At 39.9% G+C, this 18508-nt stretch overlaps 1 protein-coding gene across 1 annotated transcript in view; it reads left to right on the top strand.

Annotated features, from left to right (window-relative positions):
* The window catches only part of LOC134224951 (alpha-catulin), a 506545-nt gene that overhangs the window by 308807 nt on the left and 179230 nt on the right, over positions 1 to 18508 (top strand). The window contains exon 2 of the mRNA XM_062704626.1: positions 3920 to 4115. Within this exon, the coding sequence (XP_062560610.1) occupies positions 3977 to 4115 (139 nt within the window). The 5' untranslated portion in view covers positions 3920 to 3976. The remainder of the gene's footprint in view (positions 1 to 3919; positions 4116 to 18508) is intronic.

Genomic DNA, 18508 nt, shown 5'->3' with positions numbered 1-18508 from the left:
CGCATATGCTTACATTGCAAACTCAATAAATCTTCAAAGATAACATAATCACCTATCAGTTGCATACATTATATCACAGTTTCATGAAATGTTCACCCTTGGCTTATGGAGTTGAATTTAGGCTTATTTCGAAATTTACTCATTTCGTGAGTTCAGTGCGTGTTGGCTCTTGTTTCGGACGGTAGAACGATCGCGCGATTTGCCGAAATTTTGTGTTCTGCATTGCGCGGCCGGTAATAAAGTTAATCAGTTCAGTGCGTGTTGGCTCTTGTTTCGGACGGTAGAACGATCGCGCGATTTGCCGAAATTTTGTGTTTTGCATTGCGCGGCCGGTAATAAAGTTAATCAGTTCAGTGCGAGTTGGCTCTTGTTTCGGACGGTAGAACGATCGCGCGATTTGTCGAAATTTTGTAAAATCCAGCGAAACATTTGTAAAATCCAGGTTACTTTGTCCTCCTTTGGACGGTTCGTAAGTAAATTGATGAATATATTTTATTATTTTTTTCAGCATATACTGTTATTGACAAACGCTCTATATTGTCGAATAGAGCTCCCTATTATTCACCTTACCCACTAACACAAATTTTCCTTCCCGAGACATCTATGAAGGTAGTATGGGTTCCCTGCATCTTCACTAATAGATGTTGAACTAACATTCCTTCCCTTCCTTCCGTGATTGTAAGGACGTGGCCAGGTATACAACTGCTACTGTATAGGAAAAGGTACTAATCCCAAGTACCAATTTGCGACAATATACAGTAGATTGCTCAATTGAGCATTGTATAGCCACCCACGATTTGTACAATCACATATGCTATGCTATTTCGAAATTTACTCATTTCGTGGTGTTTCATGTGGTCAGAAAACAATTTACCCATCGTTACCCAGCGCTGAAAATCGCATGGTTACTACTTTACATTATATATTTTCAAACTAAACCAAATTTAGGGCCCGCCAGGGCCCGCAGGTTTTTTCCGAGGCATTTGAAAATGACGTAAAATACATGAAAATGTATGTATATGTACTGAATGCTACAATCAACAATCGTTATGAAAGTAGTTGAAAATGATAAAATTTCATCACAGTAAGTATAATAAACCCATTTGTTCTCATTTTAAACCATATTTGTACTTTTGACCGTCTTTTTTTAAATCCGTCCCACTGTGGGGCGGTCCCCAGTTTTAGATTCTGATTTGGCATCCAGTATCTTCGGGTAAGAAATTGTTCAACGTCAAAAAGGGTCATCGCCAGAATGGATCTCAGTCGCCGCTGGCTTGGTCCTTGATAAAGTCTTGCCAATAAAGACCCGAAAGGAACGAAAGAAATTCCCCAAGTAACCAATAAGCCGTATATTCCGCCAAATCGGCCATAAAGTGCTACTATAATGCTTATAAGTTTTAAAATAGCCATATATTGGCCCCAAATGGCGATTTAGCAAAATATAGAGCAAATAGTTATTTGGGTCACCAGCTGCTTAAGCACTAGTGGGGTCTTATTACGGTTAAACGTCTTCAAAATATTCATAGAATCTAGATCGACGTGTTTCCATTGGTCGACGGCGCTTTGGAGTACGTCTCCTCTTCCGGTGAAGTACGAACTGACCAGCTATCCCGCGCGGATGGCGTGTTAGTGTAACCCACCATTAGCTTCAAGCATCCCACGCAGCCTACGAGGAACTTTGATTCACAGGAGGTCAGCGAGATAATCAGCGGTGTTGCGGTTAAAGATACTGTTTTTAGGGATCGGAATGACGTAGCTGACTATTTTTGCAGTAGGAGGAAGGTTCATCAGCATCGGATACTATTTCACCCTAACCATAAGACTTACTGAAGGATAAAAAATATTCCCCGAGGCCTGCTCCGTTGGATAGAAAATAGTACGGTCTCTCGAATCGATGTGGATGGGGAAGATCTAAGCTTGCAATTTAGCAATATATATTTTAAAAATTGGATTCGATTTGTTTCGGGCCACCATTTTATACAAAATAAGGTTGATCCGAGTTGAATTTTCTTCATAGTGCAAAACTTTATCGTTTGGTTGCGACAGAAAATTGCCTTTCGTTAGCAGAATCACAAGGGAGATGATGCAATAAATGCGCATCGATGGGAGATGATGCAATACATTTGTTCAAATGGATGGAATCACTAACAGCAACCAAGCAAACACGCTAAACGCTGATGCCACCGAAACAGTCCATTTCCGCAATCAACCCTTTCTTTCAGAAAATGCTGGTTCTGAAAAGAACCAATTTTCTTTCCTCAATGCGCCTTCCAATAACTAACTGCAACCAAACACTTGTCGGAACATTGCGTTGAATTTTCACTTTGTGCTGTTATTGTCTGACGGCCACCAGATGAATTTTCGTTAAGACGCCACCATTAGGAATACATTTTCAGCATCGCCACTGGTGGCACATGATCGCAACAGACGCCATTTTTGTTATCAACCATTTCTTATCAAAAAATGCTGCTTCATTGAGGTTGAATGATCTGCTGGAACTACGCCGATGACCACCAATGCGATGGTTTTCCGATCAAAATGCTACCAGCGCATTCTTGCTGCTTTTTCCGCTCCGTTGAGTACGCTCTGCGTAAAATCTTGTTCAAACTGAGGTTTAGATCCAAATCCACAAGTTGCTTGATTTTGATGTCTGTGCTTGTGATGAACTTTTTACCAATTATCGATAATAAATAGTTGAAAATCAGTATTTTCAGATTAATACAAAAAGCGTTGACTCATCGAATCGAAAGGTCAAAAAAATTGGAAATCCATCGAGAAACGGCTTAAATATTAACGTTAAAAGTCTATCATATTTTCGAGACAGTCCCAGATTTTTGCAATCGCAAAGTGTACCCCAATATAGGGATGACAGACGTAGTCCTACGTCAATTTTTTCTTAATGATAGAATTTCAGAAGAAAGGTTCCAGGTGAAAGGTTTCAAATATATCGTCCGAAATTATACCGTCCGAAATGAGTTTCATTTGTACACCGAACTCATTTTGGATACAGCAAAGCTTGTTTTCATAAGTTTGCATGAAACCATGGGATCAGATAGACAAATAAGTACAACTGAAATACACCCACTGCAGCTCAATCATATAAAGGTGCAGCAGCTCAGCCTGCTTCAAGCGGACAGAATACATATATGTAGATCAACGACATCCACGATAAGCAATCGCGAAAATTAACAACAAATCGTCCTACGGTCTGATAGTTTCTTCTACACCTCGGAGAGAATTACTAAAGTTGGAGATGAATCAAAATTTATTATGGTTCGTTCTCGTCCGATTAAAGTGGATTGAACATAAACGTAATACTGAATACTAAAATAAAGAGGGATATTCATCCTGTTTTTTATTTTCATGTTTCATTCGAAAGAATTCGACAACATTCCTAAAACCTAAGTTTCAAACCCTTTCCATCAGTTTGTTGGGAAATTCATATTCGTGCCATAGATGGTCTCAAAGAACTGTGTTATATGTACGGATGATTAACGATGTGTGGGCTGCCAAGGTTGGTGATAGCCGACGGAATAATATTTAGGACAATAATTGATGTACGGCGTTACCGTGTGTTAATTGAAACATTCCGTCTTGAGACAGACGACACCTTTTATGGAATCTTGAAATAATGTTTATGAAACAAACTTAAAGCTTTTGTTCATATTCCACCCTCTCAACCGCTTAAGAAGTATTACCCTTGGCTCAACATCATCACCTAAATTTTATTCCTTCATCAAACCTATTTTGGTCTTCGAATGAATAAAACCCCTTTATCATCACAATTCAATCCACCAGAATTCAATTCTTAAACATGCTCGTCCTTTTTTCTCGAATCTTAGTTAACCAAACCACAAAACCCGAAACCATCATCTATTCAGTTCTTTAACCGCTTATTCTTATCTTCCCATCCGCGCAGATCTCCAACCTGGTCCAGCACCGGTCCGAGCAGCAGCACCACACCTCGGAGCGCACGATGCGGGCCATCGGGCGGGTTGGCCAAGCCGTCAACCTAGCCGTGGAACGGTTCGTGACGGTGGGCGAGACAATCGCAGACGACAATCCAGAAATCAAGCAGGACATGTACGATGCCTGCAAGGAGGCACGAGCAGCTGGTGAGTGGCAATAGCAGACAGCTCAGACCCCCTACGTCCACCAAAAGTCGTAGAAATAGAATCGCTCCTTACTTCTCCCTTCTCCAAAACGGCTTCGTCCTGTAGTCCCACCCAATCCGTACGATATGGCACATTCTAAATGTCCGCATATTAATTACAGCGATCTGTCAGCACCACCGGCAGCTGACTGGCACAAATTCGAATACTGGTTGTACGAATGTGTGTATGTGGTTGACAAACGTGGTCAAACCGGGACCGTGTTGTGTCCCTACCGCTTACAGAGCTTGCGATGCAGATACCAACCAGTCGTACCTACTCCAAATTCCCAGCGACGGTGGTACCAGCCGACGATGGCTGGCACTGCTGCACTCTCTAATGGAACTGAATTCTAATCTTGATTAATGAGCATGCAGAAAGGTCGTTCCATGTATTTGGTTTGGGTCACCGCAGCACACCATATTACGACTACCCACCTGTGTGCGCGAAATCATTATTGGACACGTGTGATTGTGCGATCCGGACGAGAGTTTCCCGGAAGTACGGGGCCCTCGGGCTGAGGTTCTGCGGTGAGGGCGAGTGAGTTTTATTGTCTCGGATTGCATGTTTAAAATTTATACGTGCACAAGTGCCTGGGCTGACGTGACACGGTGATAGTGGCGATAGAATGCGATTACATCCACACTGCACTGGGCCGGGCCGCGACTGGCTGCAGTGCAGGTTGAGGTTTTGGGGCTCAACTGGTGGAATGTGTGTGATTCATTGGCTTACGTTGATCGTGATTGCGCTTAAGTGCTTTATTCATTGAATGGGTAATAGAATGCAAGATTGTAAGCCCCAGGTCCTATATACGAACGGTTACTGAAATAATTTAACGGCTTGATAATCTGATGTGGATATTTAACTAATCCTTTCGTGCGGATCAGATGAAAAGCGTATTTGTCAGTCTACCTTTAAGTCGTCGGTGATCAAACTGCGATATAAGTAATTGTTAACTGTTGGAACGGTTTCCCTTTCATACTGCATGATATAGTACAGGTTAGAAACTTGACAAATGTCTCTGTCCAAAAAAAATGGATTACTACAAGCCAGCATATCCGTTGCAGGGTTGCTGGAATTCTAAAAACGCACAGAATACAGAACTGACTTAAATTTGTGATTACACTTTATGAAACTAAGGGATGTAGCAGCAACGGTTATTGTTTTGTCAGTTCTGGGCAGTTCATATTGCGTAAAGTCTAGCTCTTTTGAAACAAACAAAAGTAAGAAAATTAATTAAATGTCATGGCACTAAGACGTTAAGGTAGAGTGAAACAGCTAATGCTTGTTTCCTAATGCCGTACCAATGAATGACTCATGTGCAAATTTCTTTTTTAGAGCTCTGTTCATCAACTTCAACAGTTTTGACAAAAGACTAAATTAGTTTTCCTCAGTTGCATTCTTGAAGACATTTTTATTCTTAGTGATATCTTTGATACATTGTTTATACAACATAGATGTCTGTAAGAGCCACCCTATGAATCTCATAGTTTCAGCCACCAACAGCAGCAAAGCAAGCCGTAGCCTTTTCTATTCGGGATCGGAGAACAATTTCATTACCAAGCATCTCAGGCAGCGGTTGAACGTCGTTCAGTTTCGGTTCACGGCATTGGTCAGGCAGCAGCCAAATTCAACAAACAGGCAATCTGTTGGAATATCAGTTAGTGTGCGACGCTTCGCTGTAGATCGAAGATGGATAAGAAGCGGGCGCCGGTTAGTTGTAGTTGCTCTTTGGAGAGAGATACTGTCATGGATGTATTGTATATACCTATTGTTGAATAAAAAGAACTGCAGTGCAGCTGCTGGCAGAAGTATCAATCAGCAACCTGCCGTGGTGTAGAGAGGGAACTCTATTTGTTCCCTTGCTCCGGCCAACAGGTTATGTGCCCAGGAACGATTCCCGTTCTCCATCTTAGTGGGATGTTATGGCCGTCGACGTTATCGCAGGGGGCCATGGATCGGCCGCATAACTCGCGTGGCGCAGTGGGATCATGGATCAGCCACGTAAGTCTTGGGTAGCGCCGGACGGCATTCATCAGGAGGTTGGAACGTTCGGTAGGATGCTGGCTGGTCAGCAGGAGGAGCGTCGGAATATTCAGGAGCTGGTCAACAGGGTGCTGTGCAAACGTCGGATAGAGGCCATTTGTACGGGCAACGGATTGGGCCAGGAGGAATTGTTCAGCGAAGAGGAGCTTTGGACGGGAGGCTCGGTGTTAGGAGGAGCTAGGAGAGTTGCGAGGCATGCACACTAAGGAGGAGTGTTGGAATATCAGGTAGTATGCGACGCTTCGCTGTAGATCGAAGATGGATAAGAAGCGGGCGCCGGTTAGTTGTAGTTGCTCTTTGGTATAGATTAAGAGATATTGTTGTGTATGTATTGCATATACCTATTGTTGAACAAAGAGAACTGCAGCTGCTGGCAGAAGTATCAATCAGTAACATGCTGTGGTGTAGAGAGGGAACTCTATTTGTTTGTTCTTTGTGAGGGGGTTCCCTTATCTGGCCAACACAATCTTCCTACTGCTACCGTCGACATCGCTGGTTGGACAATACCTAAAGGAGTCGAGCTCGTCGATTCATCGTTTTGTGTGTCATCAGGAGTGGATCTCGTTCTTGGAATTGAAGTATTTTTCGACAACATCGACTCTGGCATGGCAGGAAGATCGAGCTTGGAGCGAAACATCCAGCGTTACATGAGTCCGTGTTCGGTTGAATTGTCAGTGGAGGATTTCCCGAAGATAATCAAGGTTTGCAAAGCAGCTTCAACAGCGCAACTACATATCGATAAGACGATCTACTAACTAGGTTCTGAGCCATGAAGGAGATAGACTCCACGAATGGTTATTCCCCCGAAGAATCTAGCCGTGAGGTCATCTTTTCGAAAACAGTTCAGCGCAGATCCGATGACCGCTATTCCGTAGCACTTCAAAAAGACGAAAATGCCATTTGCAGGTTGGGAGAATCTAAGGAGAATGTATTTCAGCGTTTTCTGGGCACCGACCGGAGGCTTACTTACTTAAACCACAGAGAACAGACGTTCATCTTCATTCGCGTGCTTGTGTAAAAGTTTGTACTGGTCATTTTAAAGTATGTCGTTATGCCCCCGTTGCGCGATGCTAGTGTGCTGATAAATATAGGTTCACTCCTAGGTGGCAGCACTACATTGTTTATGAACTGTATGCCAACGCCATCACTTAGTGGAATTGAGTTTTTATGTCGGGAAGCCTGCGTTGATGGCGCTGAGGTGCGATTTAAATCTTTACACACGTTTTTAACGAAATTTTGTTCGAGCATCCATGTCTGTTCTCTGGGCTTGAACTTCATGAAGGAGTACCAGCGAAGGGTTGAACAGGATCCAGAGCCCACTAAACGGTGTTTTATCCATCATCATCCGCTGATCAAGGAGGCCAGCACCACCACTATTCGTGGAGTCTATCTCCTCCATAGCTCAAAACCGAGTTAGTAGATCGTCTAATCGATCTGTAGTTGCGATTTTAGAGCTGCTCTGCGTGGTGTTCGACGCCTTCTGTTTCGGAATTGGCGTTGAAAGAGGTGCTGCTGGTATGGTACGAAGTTGCACGAAACAGATTCTCTTGGTGGCGGACGTTGAGAAGATGTTCCAAAATGGGCTTCGTCACGATAACTGCGATAACTTGGAGGATGCCAAGAAGATGGAGCAGCAATTAACGAGACGTAAAGATATGGTGGTTTTCAGCTTAGGAAATGGGCGTCAAATTGTGCAGAGGTCCTGAAGAGTATTCCGAATGACATTCGTGCAATTCGTCTGGTGGAAGGCATAAATCTTGATCCAGAGCGGGATTGAATGACTACAGCGCCACCTAGAGTTGAAAAAGTGAAAATTATTCATTTTCCCATAAATTTAGTCGATTTTAAACTTCACGTTGAGTATCCACTTAGACTTGACGGATCTGGCTAAAATACACAATAAATATTTATACAGTTTCTGTAAGGTTCTTATACGGAACTAGATTGAAATCTGTCATCCGCACTCTGGCACTGCAGGGTTTGAATCCAAAAGAGAATAAAAAAATCTCTCACTTATCATCTTATTATTATCGTTATATAGCATACAGTGAGAGACTTTTTTGCAAGCTTAAATAAGGAAGTACCAAGGGAACCTAGTTTATTATTTAAACTGAGTTGAAAAACAATATTGTTTAAATAAAAAGATACATTTCTGTTATGACATCCAACTAGGGTTTGATTTAAATGAAGCTGTAACATTTATCGATCAGAATTTAATAAATAATAGTCGTGACTGTGTACACATATTATTGACTCCCATACTTATATGCTCCTAAATACAGCCAATTCCAGCCAATTCCATTCCAGTCTTACTGTTGAGATCGGAGAACGTAGATCTGAACAGATAAGAAGTTGTGGAATAAGGAAGAATAGAGACCCTCCTTAGCCTAGCGGTAAGATGCGCGGATGTAAAGCAAGTCCATGCTGGGTTCGATTCCCGGTACCAGTCTAGGCAATTTTCGATTTAGAAATTGTCTCGACTTCCATGTGCATAAAAGTATCATCGTGTTAGCCTCATGATATACGAATGCAAAAATGGCAGCTTGGTTTAGTTGGGGTCGAAATACGTATCTTTATGAGATAACAAAACGTAATGTAATTAAATGGAAAGTACTAAACTGGTCTTAGACACTTGAAGACATTCCACTAAAAGAGATTAAATAATATTTCTGAAGGAAGAATAGTTTTTTATAGTCTAGTTGAATGAGTAGTACGAACTTATAAATAAATTAAAAATCACTCTAATTTATGAAAAAAGTTGAATGATTCCTAGATTTGTTCATTTAAGAGTCCTTTCGAATTCCCTCTGACTATGCGTAATTACAGAAATTTAAAACTCTGACGAGAACTTAAAAGAATTTCTCACAGTATTTATATTGTAAAAAATCGAAGTAAACTCGGGCAACAGTCGTACTTTCTCCCCTTTCCGGATATTTCAGCTACTTCGCGAGTAGTGTGCATGATAGGACATAGATACAAACTGCCGAATGCCATTTGGCCGAAAGGGTCATTTGACCGAACGTTGGATTACATTATCTTATTAAGAGTATGAAGTGAGAAGTGAGTAGCGAGAAATAAGAAGTGTTTGTAGTGAGAAGCAAGAAGTTAGAAGTGAAGAATGAGAAATGATTAGTGAGTTATTGGTATTGGTTAGAAGTTAGATGTAATAGGTGAGAAGTGATAAGTGAGGTGGCGAATAGCAAGCAAAACGTAGCAAGATCATTTCTGAATAAAGAATAAACAAAGAAGAAGAAAGAAGGGACAGGGAATTAGAAAGAAGCAAAAAGGAAAAAAGGAAGAAGGAATAAGGAAGAAGGAAGAAGGAACAAGGAAGAAGGAAGAAAGAAGAAAGAAGAAAGAAGAAGAAATAAGATGGAAGATGGAGGAAAGAAGACGAGTAAAGCAAGAGGAGAGAAGGAAGCAGAAAAAAGAAGAAGGAATTCCACCTTCCACCTTCCAGAAGAAAGTATAGGAAGAAGGAAGAAAGTAGAAGGAAGAAGAAGAAAGAAGGTAGGAGGAGGAGAAAGAAGGTAGGAGGAGGAGAAAGAAAAAGGAAGAAAAAAGATGAAGGAAGACGGAAGACGGAAGAAAGAAGAAGAAGAAGGAAGACGGATGAAGGAACAGTAGCCTTGTGAGTAGGATTGCCAATCCAGAGATGGCATGATCGATTCTTGGTCCGGTCTAGGATGTTTTCGGGTTGGAAACTTTGTCGATACACTGGGCATAGTGTATCCATTGTATTTGCCACACAAGATATACTCATGCAATGGCGGGCATAGGAAAGCTTTCAATTAATAACTGAGGAAATACTAATAGAATACTTAGATGAAAAGCAGGCCAAGTTCCAGTTGGAATGTAGAGCCATTGTAGAAGAAGAAGAAGAAGAAGAAGAAGAAGAAGAAGTAGAAGGAACAAAGAAGAAGGAAGAAGGAAGAGAAATGAATGAAGAAGGAAAAAGAAAGATTGAAGAAGGAAGAAGGAAGATAGATGATAGAGGGAAGAAAATGGAACATGGAAGAAGTTGAAGGAAGAAAAAAGAAGGAAGAAGAAAGGAGAAGAAAAAAAGGAAAAAGGAAGCAGAAAAACGGAAAAAGAAAGAAGGAAGAAAGAAGAAAGAAGAAGAAAGAAAGAAAGAAGGAAAAAGAAAGAGAAAGAAGACGGAAGACATAAAAAAGTAGGAAGAAAAAAAAGTAAGAAGCAAAAAGGAAGAAAGGAAGAAGCAAGAAGGAAGAAAGAATAAAAAAGAAGGAAGAAGGAAGAAGGAAGTAGGGAGAAGGAAGAAAGAAGAATAGAGAAGGAAGAAGGAAGAAGAAAGATGGAAGAAGGAGGAAAGAAACTTAGAAAAAAGAAAAAGAGAGATGGGAAAAGGAAGAAGTTCTCTGTTCTCAGTTCTCACTTCACTTTTCGTTTCCTACTTTTCACTTCTCACTTCTCAATTCCTATTTTTCATTACTCTCTTCTAATTTCTCACTCTTCACTACTCGTAATCTGAGGTAAAAATTTTTAACTCTTCGATCAAACAGCATACTGCCAAATGATCTGACACCAGTTTCGACATCCGAAAATGGGAGAAAATTTATTGGTCGCCACAGCTATCTTCGGGCTTCCACTGTGTAACGATTTTATCTTCCTCGTTGGTGCATTTTGACCAAATGTCTGAACATCACGAATAAAAAGTTTTTGGTACCATCTGGCGTTGGAGAGAGGAACCAATGGGCGCTACTAAGTTTCTATTGGATTATTCTATTATAGGTGGAAGAGACAACATAGAAGAACCAAAAGCCCTTTCGTTTATGCATCCTGAGAAGAAACTTATGTGCAAAGTGCCCAAGTAGCACACGCAACATCCTTCTAAAAGCACCTTGTTTCTATTCAATTTCATTAAAGGCATTGGAAAAACATCAAAGTACGAAAAAGTTGCATCAAGATGTCAAAAACGTTCGAATTGTGATCAATGTTGCATTGCAGTACGTGTTTAACATTTGAAAACAAACGAATAAAAATACTGCCCTTCATGTTGCAAACACGAAACAAAATCATCAAGTTGCATATTTTTTACCATGTAACTTCAATGCGGCTTTCAAAATTTAATTGTTTGTTTAAATTAAGTTGCAGATAAGTTGAATGTGTCTTCATGTTTAATTTAGCATCGTTCAACGTTTTGACAACTTACAATTTTTTCCTGTGATGGTGCAATCAAGTAGCAGAAAACCCGAGTACAAAACTTCATAATCGTATGGTTTTTATGGTCAACATGCAGGCCCTTCGAAGTGTTGAATGGTGCTGTGGTAGAGTGAAGGACTATCAATCACAAGATCCATAAATCGAATCCGGTTTTAAATTTTTATTTTATTTTTTCCGCTGTAGTATTTTGCAACAATATTGCAATTTTACTGCAATCGAAGGATGTTTCCGTAGACTCCACCTCTTGCGCTTTTTAGATTGCAAGAGAGTTATATTTGATGGCAGATACGCAAAGATTGTTTCTTTCCGAATAGTTGCAACACAGTGAAATGTTCAGTAGTGAAACAATTTGTGCTGCTTGGGTGAGATGGCAATGATAAGAAATTGCGTTCTTTAAAAAGTTGTGTTTAAAGGTAATTGTGTTGGAAAATCGGGTAAAACAATGCCCTTGGGACCTAAAGCTAAAAATTGTGTCCTAAAACGTGAACATTGAAAGCTTTTTCCTACGGCAAACTAAATAGTCTACCATTGTGAAGATAATGCTGCAGTATATTGTAGTTAGTTTTCGAATACCCAATTGTTAAATGTGACTAGACTACGCTTCCTATTCTCGGTTCGCGCCCGATCACACTGGGGATTTTCAAAAGCAAAAGGCTCGAAATTCAATTGCTTCAGCTGACGCTGCAAAATTTCCAGAAAGTAGATGTTTCCTGAAAGCAAAACGTGTGATTAATCGATTGCGAGGGGTTTCGTGCTGGTCAGATCACTTTAAAGTGCCCATTTTGCTCGAATTCCCCTAAAAATCACAATATTTTTACTATGCCTCGAACTGACGCTGATATTTTTTCAATAATTATAAGTTTCCTGAAGGGAAAAAGTGTGCTAAATCACTTGCGAAGGGTTTCGTGCTAGTCAGATCATTTTGAAGTGCCCATTTTGCCCCAATTCCCTTTGAAGCACAATATTTCTGCTACGCTTAAAACTGACGCTGATGTTTCTTCAATATTTTTTTTTCTGGAGGGAAAAAGTATGATAAATCGATTGTGAGGGGTTTCATGCTAGTTAGGCCACTTTCAAGTGCCCATTTTGCCCCAATTCCGATGAAATCACAATATTTCTCCTATGCCTCGAACTGACGCTGATATTTGTTCCATGATTATAAGTTTCCCTAAAAGAAGAAGTACTATAAATCGATCGCGTGGGATCTCATGCTGGTCAGACCACTTTAAGGTGCCCATTTTGCCCCAATTGCCCTGAAATCAAAACATTTCTGCTGTGCTATGTGTCGAACTGACGCTGTTATTTCTTCAATAAATATATGTTTCCTGAAGGAAAAAAGCGCGAAGGGCTTCGTGCTGGTAAGATCACTTTGAAGTGCCCATTTTCCCCAATTACCCTGAAATCACAATATTTCTGCTACGCCTCGATCTGACGCTGATATTTGTTCTATAACTATAAGTTTCCCTAAAGAAAAAGTACTATAAATCGGTTGCGCGGGATTTCGTGCTGGCCAGTTAACTTTGTCATGCCCATTTTACCCCAATTCACCTGAAATAACAATATTTAAGTTGTACATCGAACTGACGCTGAATTATGGAACTCTGAGTCTTCTAAGACAAGACTGATAAATGCTTAAAAGTAAGGAATGACAGAGAGGGGAAATGCATGTTTCATATCCTACCTTACCGTCAGCCGTAAAAATGCATTCTTCGGAAAAAGAGATCATATTTCCTCTTGCCTTAAACCGAGAAAATGTGAATTTAAAATAATATTCATATCATATTCATATTCAATCATATTCTTTCTTGCCTTCCGTCAGGTAAATGCATCCCTCAAAGAAGGGATCGTATATCCCCTTGCCTTAAACCGAGCGAATGACTGAATTCAAAGAAAAAAAACCCTGATTAATCCACCTAGCGGTGTTGGTGCCTTTCTCGTGCAAAAAAAAAAAACTAAAAAATATGAGTGAGTGTTTTTTAGCGTGTTTTGGCCATAGAAAATAGTATTTTGGCCATAACTTCTGATCCCATAGTCCAATTTGGCCAATTTTCAATAGCAAACAATGGGACAGGATTCTCAGTCGAATGGAACTTGTTGCGAGTAATTCGGCCAATGCTAAGTTCCAAAAAGTGTGTCTACAAAATTTTGTACACATACACACACATACATACATACACACAAACAGACATCACCTCAATTCGTCGAGCTGAGTCGATTGGTATATAACACTATTAATTTTAAAATCACTAAGTAAAGTATTATTAGCGTGCGCGTTTTATGCGAGCTTTTTTATTATATCAGAAATCTGCGGAAACGTTCTGGTGTTATGCGTCGTAACTTGCATGCAATCAAAGCTTGCGTTTCAATTGTTGTACATACCAAGCTGCCGTTATACGCATAACTGTCCCATGTATATAGGAAATCCAACCACACATGTGAAAAATGTGCGTATGACGGCAGTAAAGTCGTGTACTAAATCGAGTAGAAGATTTAGGTTAAACCCATGCAAGGTTGATACTTCAAGGCATTTTATGGCATGCTATAACTTAATTACTATGTTTCATAACTATTTTAATATTTAGATTTTTTTGCGCAATGCGCAATCGTTATGAAATTCAATAGTGATCAACTACGCTTTATTCTATGTAACTTGATGTAAGAGAATCGGTTTAGAATTAGTATGTGAATTTACACGCACACACACACATACACACGGACAAACAGACACTTACTCAGTTCGTCGAGCTGAGTCGATTGGTATATAACATTATGGGTCTCTGTTCTCTGAGCTTTCTATAAAAAGTTCGATATTGGAGTGAAATGATAGCCTTTCGGTACAACTTTGTTGCACGAGAATGGCAAAAACCATATTCCCTCTTGCCTTCTGCTGGGCAAATGCTTGACTTGCCTTAAACCAAGCGACTACACGAATTAAAAGAAGGAATCAAATATATCTTATATCTTTTTATTATTATCTTCCCTTGTCATAAACCATGAAAATACATCAATTGAAAGAAGGAATCAAATTGATTAACATTGATTCTAGTTTAAAAAAAAATGCTTTAGAAGCATTTGAAAAAAGGATTTATATCTTCGTTTTCCATATGCCGGGAAAATGCATCCTTTGAAGAAAGAATCGCAGAAAACATAGTGTGTTTGAACAATATGTTTCTACCTCCTGAAGAGTGTTCTTTATTGAATTTTATTATCTTTTCCGCAACATTTCGTAATATTTTTGTTGAGAAAATTTCAGCGTCACTTCAAGGTAACGGGAAAATATTGTGATTTTCAAGAGAATTGTGCAAAATGGACACTTCAAAGTGATCTGACCAGCACGAAACCTCTCGCAATCGATTAATCACACGTTTTCCCTTCAGGAAACTTATAATTGTTGAAAAAATATCAGCGTCAGTTCAAGGCATAGTAGAAATATTGTGATTTTTAGGGGAATTTGGGCAAAATGGGCACTTTGAAGTGATCTGACCAGCACGAAACCCCTCGCAATCGATTAATCACACTTTTTCCCTACAGGAAACTTATAATTATTGAAAAAATATCAGCGTCAGTTCGAGGCATAGTAGAAATATTGTGATTTTTAGGGGAATTTGGGCAAAATGGGCACTTTAAAGTGATCTGACCAGCACGAAACCCCTCGCAATCGATTAATCACACGTTTTCCCTTCAGGAAACTTATAATTATTTAAAAAATATCAGCGTCAGTTTGAGGCATAGTAGAAATATTGTGATTTTTAGGGGAATTTGGGCAAAATGGGCACTTTAAAGTGATCTGACCAGCACGAAACCCCTCGCAATCGATTAATCACACGTTTTCCCTTCAGGAAACATCTACTTTCTGGAAATTTTGCAGCGTCAGCTGGAGCAATTGAATTTCGAGCCTTTTGCTTTTGAAAATCCCCAGTGTGCGATGGTAGAATCAGAACAGGCAAGAATAGTAGTCTTATTGGACAAATCATGATTAGAGACTAATCAACCGGTGAACAGGTATACAAAACCCGCCTTTCAACGTGGGTTTTTCTTTGGGTTCGGAAAATCAGTGATTGGGTATCTTGTGTGCAGTAGTGAGCGGAAAACCTTTTTGGCACACTTTAGCTCTCGAGCGGCTAGCGTGAAGTTGCACCCGCCCAGTAAGAAAGCCATCGGAAAAATTGTGCAGACGAAGCGTCGCAACCTTGGGGTGTGGCATCGCGTCATCTGGTTACCAACAAGTGCGTCATCATCAACCGTTCGCCACATCTGCGAATTGCCTCATTACACCGACCCTAGTCACTCTCGACGTCATCAAAAGCCACGTGATGCCACCTCGTGTTGAGAACCATCGAATGTGTCGAATGCCTGCAACGGGTGGATCGTTGCAACAGGAGCTACGACTGAGTATTCGGCGAATGAATTTTGATCCATCGTCGCAACCGAGCTGCATGTCCTGAGTCGCGGAATCCCGACCCACCGCAGAAATCGATTGGTACCAGAAACAGGTTCGGACCGTAAATTTTTTTGAAGACATTGTCTAGTTTATAAGATCTAAACCAATAGGAGTAACGTCACCATAGGGACTTTTATAAACGAAAGCGTAGGCCTAACGTACAAAACAAAGTTGAATACACGTAGAATGTACCATACTTAAAGTTCCTATTGGCTTTGCTTAATATCGAAACACGATCGTCATTGGAGGTTTTTTATTTAGTCATCTATGTATTTAATTACTCCACAAATTCTATCCTTGCTCTCTCATTTGAGGTTCGGGTTCATTGATGCAGAACCCTTGGGGATTTAGCTACGTTTTGGATGGTGTTATTGATCGCGTGTGTGTTTGAGTTTTCTATTAAACGCCATTAGATAGGGTCTCAGCTGGAGAATTTAACAAGCCCCAGTGGTCTCTCCTGTCGGATAGTGGCGCTAAAGCCATTATTGGTGGCATCACTCAAGCTCATTCCTTTCAACTGGAAGAACAGTATCAAATCTCATTTAAATCCGGGTTTTACGTTTCCTCTATTCAGTTCTTCAATAACACTTTCCGGAACCAACGATTTTCTTTTTCAAAAATCTTTAAAATATTTACAGAATTATACAACAAAGAAAAAAAAATGACAAAAATCTCACAGAATCTAAAAAATTAGGGCAAATATCAGGATTTTATTGACTACTAGCTGTATGTACCCGGCCTTGCTCGGAATTGCCAGTTTGATTCGCAATTTTCACAATCGGAAAATGAATAAACCAATTGGTCAACAGGATAATTGTGTTTTCTTATTAACTTCATCATTTGATTAAAAGAAGGCAGATTTCATTTGAAAACATTGACTGATTTTGAAAAAGGGATCAAACCCAAAATCGCCTTATTCCGGGCAAACGCCTATTTCTAAAGAAAGAAAAACATACACCGATGTCTTATTCCGGGCAAACGTCTATTTTTGAAGAAGGGATCACATTCACCATCAAGAAGGAAACACATAAATCATTGCTTTTCACCAGGCAAACCATGATTTCGATGAAGGGTTGAGTTGGTCGATAACTCAACAATATTGTTGATTGATTTTCATTGGCTTGGTGATGAAACCTCATAAACAAGTAACTCAACAATACCACTCCCCAATACCCTCCCCTCTTTAACTCACTATCGTCTTCCTAATATGAAAAATGTGTAATATGAATTCAGCTGGAATCGGCTAAGGGGAGATCAGAAGTTACACTGAGGTGATTGAGAGCTGAACAATGCGAGTTCCCCCACAACCTTCCTGTTTTCTAAATATCATCCCCAACCCCTATCTTCGTGTTCTTAAGAAAAAGAATGTGGGTTCCAAATTTGGTTGAAATTTTCCCAATGGGTACAGAAGTTACACTGAGTTGATCTATAAGTGAACAATACTCCCCACACACCCTCCCTCTTTTCCAATTCCTACCACAACTATCGTCATCTCCTTAAGAAAAAGAATGTGTATTCCAAAATTGGTTGAAGCCAGCCAAGTGGTTCAGAAGTTATGCTGGAATACACACAAGCATGCAAACATTCAGCTATACAAATTAAATAGATTTACATGGCCCTTCTACCTTTTCAATAAACATCTTCAAAAATAGAGAATATGTGTACCATATGATCGTTTCCTCATAGTGCATTTTTCACAAAATTTGGTTGAAATCGCTTCTGGGAGTTGAAAGTTACACTGAATTGTTTGTTTTCTAAACAAAACCCATCCCACAACCCCTCCCCCTTTTCCAAATGACCAAAATACCGAAAATTGCCCATACAAGCACCGGGAATCGAACCCAGCCACCCCCAGCATGGTCTTGCTTTATACCCGTGCATCTTACGGCTAGGCTAAGGAAGGCCCTCATCATTAGGATTATTAAATATTAGGATTACTTTTTTCATTTAAAATATTTTTTGCCTTTCGCGTATGATAAGTATAAGTAAATTTTTAATTTATTTAATTAACTTATGATGTATATCAGCGCACATATAATCATTCTCCACGCGAACTACAAATAAAATATATATCCAAATAAACTTTATGTGTGGTCTCGAATTAGCAATTATTTAATTTATGTGTGGATCTATATCGATTATATTAGGGTGGAGCTATTGCAAAAATTTATAACGGCGACACATATATCTTATACAAATATTTTTGGCAGTGTAGTGTTATATACCAATCGACTCAGCTCGACGAATTGAGGTGATGTCTGTATGTGTGTATGTATGTATGTGTGTGTGTACAAAAAAATTGGCCCAATCGGCCATTGCGTTCCGGAGTTATTAACAAAACATTGTTTTTCCCCATTTCCCCCCCACCCCCCTTGGAAAAAATGGTTTTTTTTTCAATGCATTCTAATGAACGCAAATAAATGTGAATTGATGGAAATAACTAAATCTATCTACCTAAAGTGCAATTTTGACCTCTCTTTTGTGTTATTTAAACGTATTGAGTTCAGTGCGTGTTGGCTCTTGTTTCGGACGGTCGAACGATCGCGCGATTTGCCGAAATTTTGTGATTTGCATTCCGCGGCCGGTAGTAAAGTTAATTAGTTCAGTGCGTGTTGGCTCTTGTTTCGGACGGCCGTACGATCGCGCGATTTGCCGAAATTTTGTGTTTTGCATTGCGCGGCCGGTA

This window comes from Armigeres subalbatus, chromosome 3 (assembly GCF_024139115.2).
Source record: "Armigeres subalbatus isolate Guangzhou_Male chromosome 3, GZ_Asu_2, whole genome shotgun sequence".
Lineage (NCBI taxonomy): Eukaryota > Metazoa > Arthropoda > Insecta > Diptera > Culicidae > Armigeres > Armigeres subalbatus.
This window is presented reverse-complemented; position numbering and strand designations above follow the sequence as displayed.